We start from the raw sequence: 9,630 nt of genomic DNA, 5'->3' as shown, positions 1-9,630 counted from the left end.
GTTTCACACCAAACCGCTCTGAACCGCTCTGATTACATTAAATCTGAACCATTAAGTCATGCAGATATTATGAAAAATCTGTGGGATTCCCTGTTGTGTAATTTCTATTAACTTAATTGTGTTTTTAACACTGTATAACATACTGTTATGAATAAACAAGGACTAAAGTATAGACACGATTCATATTTCATGCAGTTGCTGATTTTAGCCATACTAATGTGCTTTGTTGTGTGTTTATAGATGACAGTGTATCATACAGTGTCAAAAACCACATAATCAAGCCTAATTTACTCATAATAAGAGTAAAAACTGTGAATTAAATTTTGGTTCAAATGACCAAAAGTTGAAATAAGCTGCTCAATTTGATCCTTTAGTTTCCCTCAACATTTTTATCCTCTTATTTTAATTTTACGACAGTTTATTTCTTTTACTCAATGTTTTTCTGTCCTTCTTATTTTCTGCTCTAATCTTTCCCCACAGTGTGCTTTCTGCCTCCAGGTGGTGCTTTATTTCCCACACTCCTGCCATGCCGTAAGCCCCCTGGTGGCCGTTCGGCAGCATGACGGCCGTGTACCCGGCCGCTGGAGGTGCTGGTGGGGGTCCAGCTGGAGCTCAGCGCTATGGTCGCTGGACCCGGCAGGACAGCTCAGACATTTGCACAGATGACGAGGGTCCGCCGCCCCGCAGGCTAACACCGCTCGAGAAACTCAACCTGGACATGTGCCAAGACGACAAGGTGGTCCGGGAGCTGACGGTGGGCCGGCGGATCGGATTTTACAAAGTCCGTGGAGAGATCGGCTGCGGGAACTTCTCCCACGTCAAACTGGGCATCCACGCACTGACCAAAGGTACGAGAATCCGTCACCGGTGACGTCATGGACACGAAATTACCACGACCTTATATCACAATACCAACATTTAGAGTCAGTTATTCATTCAGCCTAATGAGAAACTGTAGAACAGACTCAGTTTATATCACAATACCAACATTTAGAGTCGGTTATTCATTCAGCCTAATGAGAAACTGGAGAACAGACTGAGTTTATATCACAATACCTACATTTAGAGTCGGTTATTCATTCAGCCTAATGAGAAACTGTAGAACAGACTCAGTTTATATCACAATACCTACATTTAGAGTCGGTTATTCATTCAGCCTAATGAGAAACTGTAGAACAGACTCAGTTTATATCACAATACCTACATTTAGAGTCGGTTATTCATTCAGCCTAATGAGAAACTGTAGAACAGACTCAGTTTATATCACAATACCTACATTTAGAGTCGGTTATTCATTCAGCCTAATGAGAAACTGTAGAACAGACTCAGTTTATATCACAATACCTACATTTAGAGTCGGTTATTCATTCAGCCTAATGAGAAACTGTAGAACAGACTCAGTTTATATCACAATACCTACATTTAGAGTCGGTTATTCATTCAGCCTAATGAGAAACTGTAGAACAGACTCAGTTTATATCACAATACCTACATTTAGAGTCGGTTATTCATTCAGCCTAATGAGAAACTGTAGAACAGACTCAGTTTATATCACAATACCTACATTTAGAGTCGGTTATTCATTCAGCCTAATGAGAAACTGTAGAACAGACTCAGTTTATATCACAATACCTACATTTAGAGTCGGTTATTCATTCAGCCTAATGAGAAACTGTAGAACAGACTCAGTTTATATCACAATACCTACATTTAGAGTCGGTTATTCATTCAGCCTAATGAGAAACTGTAGAACAGACTCAGTTTATATCACAATACCTACATTTAGAGTCGGTTATTCATTCAGCCTAATGAGAAACTGTAGAACAGACTCAGTTTATATCACAATACCTACATTTAGAGTCGGTTATTCATTCAGCCTAATGAGAAACTGTAGAACAGACTCAGTTTATATCACAATACCTACATTTAGAGTCGGTTATTGATTCAGCCTAATGAGAAACTGTAGAACAGACTCAGTTCCAGGTGGATGGATGTAAATAAAATAAAGTTCTGTTTTTTGTGCTAATATTTGTTGTTCTATATTGTGTTCAGTATTTGAGCCTCTTTTTACTGAATATATTTATTTTAATGAATACATTTTGAAGTGTTTAAGGTTGGAAAGGTCGTCTGATTCAAACAACATAGAACTACTGGGTTAAATTATGTTTTGCATCAATTTACCAGCTTTTTGTAGTGACTGTGACAACTCGCCCCTCAGTCTGGTACAGTTGACCCCGTCTATGGGTAAGTTGTCACATGTGCACTCCGGCACAGTGAGGCTGTCTGACCGGGAAACAGAAGGATCAATGAAAGGTGTCACCTTTCTGAAAATTGCTGCAGAGGTCATTAGAGGTCACCCACCACACTCTCAGTCCAAAGTCTGGCTTCTTGAGAAAGTAATGTTTATTTTTTTTTTGCAGTGGTTTAGTTTATCTTAGGGCAGCTCTGTGTTAATGAAGGCTGGACGATACACCAACAATATAACATCCCGATACTTTAAGAACTTTTCATATACACGATGTGTCACGATATTTCTTTTTGGGACATCTGATAAGTTGGAACAGGCAAAGCGCTGCAAAAAATGGTACCTTGTCAAGTGAAATGATCTTAAATCCAGTCAATATATTTAATATTTCCCATTTTGAGATGGTTGTGCAGTTATTATTAGATTATCTTATTTCTAGACATTATTTACTTGTTTTAAGTCATTTTATTGAGTAAAATTATCTCACTTTACTGCTGGTTTCAAGCTCATTTCTAAAACAAGCTAAATTATCTGCCAATGTAGTGAGATACTTTTACTTAATAAAATCACTTAGAACAAGTAAAAAATGTTTAGAAATAAAGTAAATAATCTTAATATGAGTTTATAACCATCTCAACAGGAGAAATGTTAGATTTATTGACTATATTTACGATAATTTTACTTGACAAGGTACCATTTTGTGCAGTGAGCAGTGCCATGTTTCAAAAAATAATGTCCAAAACTATGAATATAATTATTTTCACACTTTTTTGCACTAAATCCAGTTAATTTTACTCTCTTTGGAATCAAACATGCAGCTGACAACATCCACGATTTGCTGAGAGAAGCGTAATTTATCACAATAGTGATAAACATTGTCATATTGCCCAGCCCTGCACACTTAAAAGAATGGTTCTTCGATGGTTCTTTAGTAAAGAAGATGGTTCTATATAGAACCCTGAACACTTAAAGAAGCCTTTGCATGATTAAAGGGTTCTTTGCGTCATGAAAACGTTCTTTGGAGTGAAGGAAACTGTGCTGTAGATGGTTCTATAGAGAACCCTTTTTGAAAATGGTTCTATTTAGCATCCAGAAGGGAGCTTCTATTGTAACGGTGTTGAGGAACACTTTTGGGTGCATTATGGGACCCTTTACAAAAAGGGTCTAAATAGAACTGTCTATAGCACATTCTCCATCAATCTGAAGAACCTTTCATGATACACAGAACCCTTTAATCATGCAAAGGGTTCTTTGAGTGTTCAGGGTTCTATGTAGAACCATCTTCTTTACTAAAGAACCCTTGAAGAACCATCTTTGTTAAGAGTGTAGTGTTAATGCTTTGTGTATATTTATCAGCACTCAGCTTTATGATCATCAAAGTCTCCTCCCTGGTGTGAACAGCAGGTTCATAGAGACCAATCAGGCTTATTGTGACCCTGTATTGCGTGTCAGTGCACAATTTGATCCCTCGACGCCGTCGCATTCAGAGATATGGCCTTATTGTATTACTCTGGCCTTTGTATCCTCAATAGACGGATCTACAATCAGACAGTAAGACAATACGCACTCGCGCAGAGGCCCTCAGCTACGCGGAGCGCACCTCCACACTGCTACAGTCACTACAGTCACTGCTGCTCTTGGTCAGAACAAGCTTTTCTGCTGTTTACATTTCTGTCCTCATTTCACACAGTACGGTTTGAAGTTACACTAAGTCAGGAAAAGCCCCTCCCTTCAGTGTTCCCTCCAAAGCCCCGCCCCAAATACGGCCCCTCCCTTCAGTGTTCCCTCCAAAGCCCTGCCCAAATACGGCCCCTCCCTTCTGTGTTCCCTCCAAAGACCTGCCCCAAATACAGCCCCTCCCTTCAGTGATCCCTCCAAAGCCCCGCCCCAAATACGGCCCCTCCCTTCAGTGTTCCCTCCAAAGCCCTGCCCCAAATACAGCCCCTCCCTTCAGTGTTCCCTCCAAAGATCCACCCCCAAATACAGCCCCTCCTTCAGTGATCCCTCCAAAGCCCCGCCCCAAATACGGCCCCTCCCTTCAGTGTTCCCTCCAAAGCCCTGCCCCAAATACAGCCCCTCCCTTCAGTGTTCCCTCCAAATCACCACCCCAAATACAGCCCCTCCTTCAGTGTTCCCTCCAAAGCCCCACCCCAAATACAGCCCCTCCTTCAGTGTTCCCTCCAAAGCCCCACCCCAAATACAGCCCCTCCTTCAGTGTTCCCTCCAAAGCCCCACCCCAAATACAGCCCCTCCTTCAGTGTTCCCTCCAAAGCCCCACCCCAAATACAGCCCCGCCCTTCAATTCGGATTGTTTCTGAGAAAATTGCTGATTAGCAGGCCATTAGCTAAGTATGCTAGGTAGCTGATGTTACCCTTGTAGGCCTGAGTCCCTCAGAGTCCACTTTGTCAGCTCCGCTCTGTCACCTCCGCTCCGTTAGCTCTGCTCCGTCACCTCCGCTCCGTCAGCTCCGCTCTGTTAGCTCCACTCTGTTAGCTTCAGATAAGCTGCTATAATATCCAGTGCTACAACATAAGCTGACATATGTGCAGCTACATTAGCCTGCTAGCTGGCTAAGCTAGCTACTAATCTGTGTGAGCTGGACAGTTTATAGAATGGAACGTCCAGAATAATCATCTCGCTATAAAGAGCAGGAGGGTCACTCCTCCTGCTCCTCCTGCTCCTCCTGCTCTTCCTGCTCCTCCTGCTCAAGATCAGTGAAATCCTTTCTCCTCAGTTTGTCTTTCTTTTTTGGTTTGTTTGGCAGAGTCAGGCTTTTTTGGGGATCTAACCATCTGTCAGTGGGTCTGACCACAACTCTGGTTTGTAGCTGGCTAGCTGTATAAGGCTAAGGCTACAGCTTCTTGCTTTGACCCAACCATAAACATCAGGTGCAGATGTTTCTCAGTAATTACTAAAGTAACTTAACCATTTTTAATGTGCTCCACAGATAAGGTGGCCATCAAGATCCTGGATAAGACCAAGCTGGACCAGAAGACCCAGAAGCTTCTCTCCAGGGAAATCTCCAGCATGGAGAAGCTGCACCATCCCAACATCATCCGGCTGTACGAGGTGGTGGAGACGCTGACCCGTCTGCACCTGGTGATGGAGTACGCGGCCGGAGGGGAGCTTTACACCAAAATCACCACGGAGGGGAAACTGTCCGACATCGACAGCAAGATAGTCTTCTCTCAGGTCCTCTCCGCCGTCAAGCACATGGTGAGAGAGCTTCCAACCCAAAAGACCTCATTCTAGATGCCACTGTCTCAGTTCAAAGATCACTATAGTGGAATGGAAGTATGGAAGATCCAGTTTCTTCCTGTGAACAATTACGAACGAGCGTCATTGGTGAGATTCAGTCAACAAAGGAATTTGTCTGTCTCTCTTAATGACGTCAGCCAGACTCGCTCTCAGTCAGGCTGAAGACCTTGAAGGTTCCCAAGTGGCCACCTTTCACCCAGTTATACGATTATGGAAAAACCCATTTCCAGCTCCAGCATAGTTTGGAGACGGACATAAACAAGTCCGTATCTCATGTCACAGCGTCCTTCTTAAGGCACATAATACAAGCCTTACAGAGACTCCAAAGAACTAGGTGTAAGAAAAATATTCTTATGAAAAAATATTCTGTATTATAAAGATTTATATTTGATTATGGGAGATAATCATTTGAAGCTCGTAAGTGTCGTTCCACATGTTTTATCTGTAGCGTCTAACAGACATTATCATATACACTATGTGGAGAAAAGTATTGGGACACCTCCACATCACACCTACAGGAGCTTTTATGACTCCCATTCTAAATCCATGGGCATTAATATGGAGTTGGTCCCCCTTTCCAGCTCTAACAGCTTCCACTCTTCTGGGAAGCTTCAACAAGATGTTGGAGTCTGTCTGTGGGAATTTCTGCTCATTCATCCAGAAGAGCATTTGTGAGGTCAGACACTGATGTTGGACGAGAGGGTCTGGCTCACAGTCTCCGTTCTAGTTCATCCCAAAGGTGTTTGATGGGGTTGAGGTCAGGGTTCTGTGAGGGCCAGTCAAGTTCTTCCACACCAAACTCACCCAGTCAGGCCTTTATGGAGCTGCTTTGTGCACTGGGGCTCAGTCATGCTGGAACAGGAAAGGTTCTTCACCAAACTGTTCCCACAAAGCTGGAAGTGTACAGTTGTCCAGAATGTCTTGGTGCTGAAGCATTACGGTTCCCCTTCACTGGAACTAAGGGTTCTAGATCAACCCCTGAAAAACAGCCCCATATCATCATCCCTCCTCCACCAAACTCTACAGCTGGCACAGTGCAGTCAGGCAGGTAACGTTCTCCTGGCACTCGCCAAACCCAGACTCGTCCATCAGAAGCTGATTGGTCACTCCACAGAACACGTTTCCACTGCTCCAGAGTCCAGTGGTGGTGCTTTACTTCACTCCTGGTTCTGCCGCCGCTATTTTCCATTCCTAACAACTACCTGAAACACTGCTTAGACTAGGGCTCATATTCACAGTCAGTGACACATCTAGAACCTCCAGAAGACCTAGAATGATGTTTTCTGGTCCCTTTGTAAATCAAAGCATGATTGGTTGGTTCCTCTGTTGCTTCTTAATTATGTTGGCAGTCCAGCTCTTGATGTCCTGACCAATGGGAGAGCAGCTCAGCTAAATCTACCTGGATACCACAGAGCGACCATCCTGCTTGGATCATTTTCTGTTGGTTTAACCCTTTTGTGTCCGACTAAAACTTAATGAAATAAATGCAATGAGCATGAAGATTATATTAAAATTAAAATAAAAACTAAAATAGCAGACGATTCCATAATTCATCAGACCTGCTCTGAACGCCTAGAACGTTCTGAGGAAGCTTCTTGTTCTTGTTAGCTTCATTAGCCTTTTAACTCCGGTGTGAAATGTTCTGAAATCTGGTTTCTTTTTCCCGCAGCACGACAACAACATAATCCACCGCGACCTGAAGGCGGAGAACGTGTTCTACACCTGCAGCACCTGCGTGAAGGTGGGCGATTTCGGGTTCAGCACGGTGAGCCGGCGGGACGAGACGCTCAACACGTTCTGCGGCTCCCCGCCGTACGCCGCGCCCGAGCTGTTCCGGGACCAGCACTACACGGGCGTTCACGTGGATGTGTGGGCGCTGGGGGTCCTGCTGTTCTTCATGGTGACGGGCACCATGCCGTTCAGGGCGGAAACGGTGGCCAAGCTGAAGCGCTGCATCCTGGAGGGCGCGTACGCGGTGCCGGCGTGGGTGCCCGAGCCGTGCCAGAGGCTGATACGCGCCATCCTGCAGCTGCAGCCGTCCGAGCGCTGCGGCCTGGAGCAGATGATGGCCTGCGAGTGGCTGCGGCCCGTGGACTTCCCCAAAGCCATGGAGCCGTTTAAACTGGACCCGCTGTATTTGGCGGAGGCCGGGTCGGCCGAGCTGGAGGAGGACGAGATCGAAGTGAGGAACGCTTTGGAAAAGCTCGGCATCACGACGGAGCACATACGCAACAACCAGGGCAAAGACTGCCGGAGCTCCATCACCGGCGTTTACCGGATCTTCCTGCACCGCGCGCACAAGCGGCGGGCCGTGGAGAGCATGCCCGTGGTCACGCACGTGGTGAGCGGGACGGACGTGAAGAAGGAGCGGCTGAAGGCCTACAGGAGCCTCAGACACACCTCAAAACTCTGCGCCATTCTGTGACGCCAGGCGCGCTCAGACCGCAGGAGTTTGGGTTGAGTAAACGTGGCGAAACGTTTTAGGCTTTTAGGTTTTAATCCAGGTTTGTGAGATGGTTCAATTTGAACAAGCAAAACTTATCGTTACTGGTAAAAACATCACATTTAAAGTATAAATCTGATTCAGATTTTGCTGCTAGAAATCAGGTTTTACAGGAAGGAATGATTTTTACCTGCTTGAATTCAATTTCTTACGTTTTGACATGTTGAATTTTGTTTTGTGTGCAAATTCAGTTCAAACACTGACAAATGAATAACCGTATTATTGCTGTCCAAAAAAATTAATCTCTATTCTATTTAATCAGCCTGGCGGCTTCACTTTACACTGTGTGAAACTGCACTGCAAAAAATCTTCTCTTCTCAAGTCAAACTATCTTAGATTTACTCAATAAATCTAATATTTCTCCTGATTTGATTGTTGTGAGCTTAATTTAAGATTATTTACCATTTTCACTTGTTTTAAGTAATTTTATTAGTAAAATGATCTCACTATACTGGCAGGTAATTTTGCTTGTTTGCTTGTTTTAAGAAACCAGCAAAATAATCCGAGAGTATGGTGAGATCATGTTTCTTGATAAAATTACTTAAAAAAGGGTAAAAAGGTCTAGAAATAAGCTCAATAGTCTCATAATAAGTGCAAAACCATCTCAGAATATTAGATAAATCAACTATAATTAAGAAAATTTCACTTGACAAGATTCTGTTTTTGCAGTGTTTAACTGGACCAATAGAAATGCTCCAAATTCACTCAAAACCTCTAAAAATGAACTTACATTAAAAGCTAAGACCTTTTTTTGCTTCTCCTCTAAAGTTGCTCTTTTAAAGATCTCTGGACAGCAAAGATATCTTACAATTTAATTCATACTATTAAAGATTCTTCCTTCTATTAAAATCAACTGAGTAAAGCATTTAAATCTTACTAAATGTGAACTAAAATCTTACTAAAATATATTTCCTTCTAGTAAAAGCTGAATGTTTGAATCTGGCCTGAATTTAAACGCTTCAGAATTCATTTCTTCTCTTCCTAAAATACACCACATTTCACCTGCAAAGGCCCTTAGATAGAACAGTTACTGTATAAAGAAGAAAAGCATTAAAATCAGTAAATTAGTCCACCTCCTCGAATCTACACTCACTGTCCATTTTATCAGCTCCACTGACCGCATAGTTTCACTCTGTAGTTCTACAGTTACAGACTGTAGTCCATCTGTTTCTCTGATACTTTGTTAGCCCCCTTTTACCCTGTTCTTCAGTGGTCAGGACCCCCATGGACCCTCACAGAGCAGGTACTATTTGGGTGGTGGATCATTCTCAGCACTGCAGTAACACTGACGTGGTGGTGGTGTGTTAGTGTGTGTTGTGCTGGTCTGAGTGGATCAGACACAGCAGTGCTGCTGGAGTTTTTAAACACTGTGTCCACTCACTGTCCACTCTATTAGACACTCCTACCTTGTCGGTCCACCTTGTAGATGTAAAGTCAGAGACGATAGCTCATCTGCTGCTGCACAGTTTGTGTTGGTCAACCTCTAGTCCTTCATCAGTGGTCACAGGACGATGTTGGCTGGATATTTTTGGTTGGTGGACTATTCTCAGTCCAGCAGTGACACTGAGGTGTTTAAAAACTCCAGCAGCACTGCTGTGTCTGATCCACTCGTACCAGCGCAAC

General features: G+C 43.5%; 1 protein-coding gene across 1 annotated transcript; it reads left to right on the top strand.

Moving 5' to 3' along the window:
- The first annotated feature begins 559 nt into the window (after positions 1 to 559).
- nim1k (NIM1 serine/threonine protein kinase) lies at positions 560 to 7,929 on the top strand. The gene is made up of 3 exons (XM_036579785.1): positions 560 to 848; positions 5,194 to 5,462; positions 7,174 to 7,929. Exons 1-3 carry the CDS (start codon positions 560 to 562, stop codon positions 7,927 to 7,929), a joined length of 1,314 nt encoding a protein of 437 aa, XP_036435678.1.
- The last annotated feature ends 1,701 nt before the right edge of the window (positions 7,930 to 9,630 follow it).

Source organism: Colossoma macropomum, unplaced genomic scaffold, assembly GCF_904425465.1.
Source record: "Colossoma macropomum unplaced genomic scaffold, Colossoma_macropomum, whole genome shotgun sequence".
NCBI classification, from domain to species: domain Eukaryota; kingdom Metazoa; phylum Chordata; class Actinopteri; order Characiformes; family Serrasalmidae; genus Colossoma; species Colossoma macropomum.
This window is presented reverse-complemented; position numbering and strand designations above follow the sequence as displayed.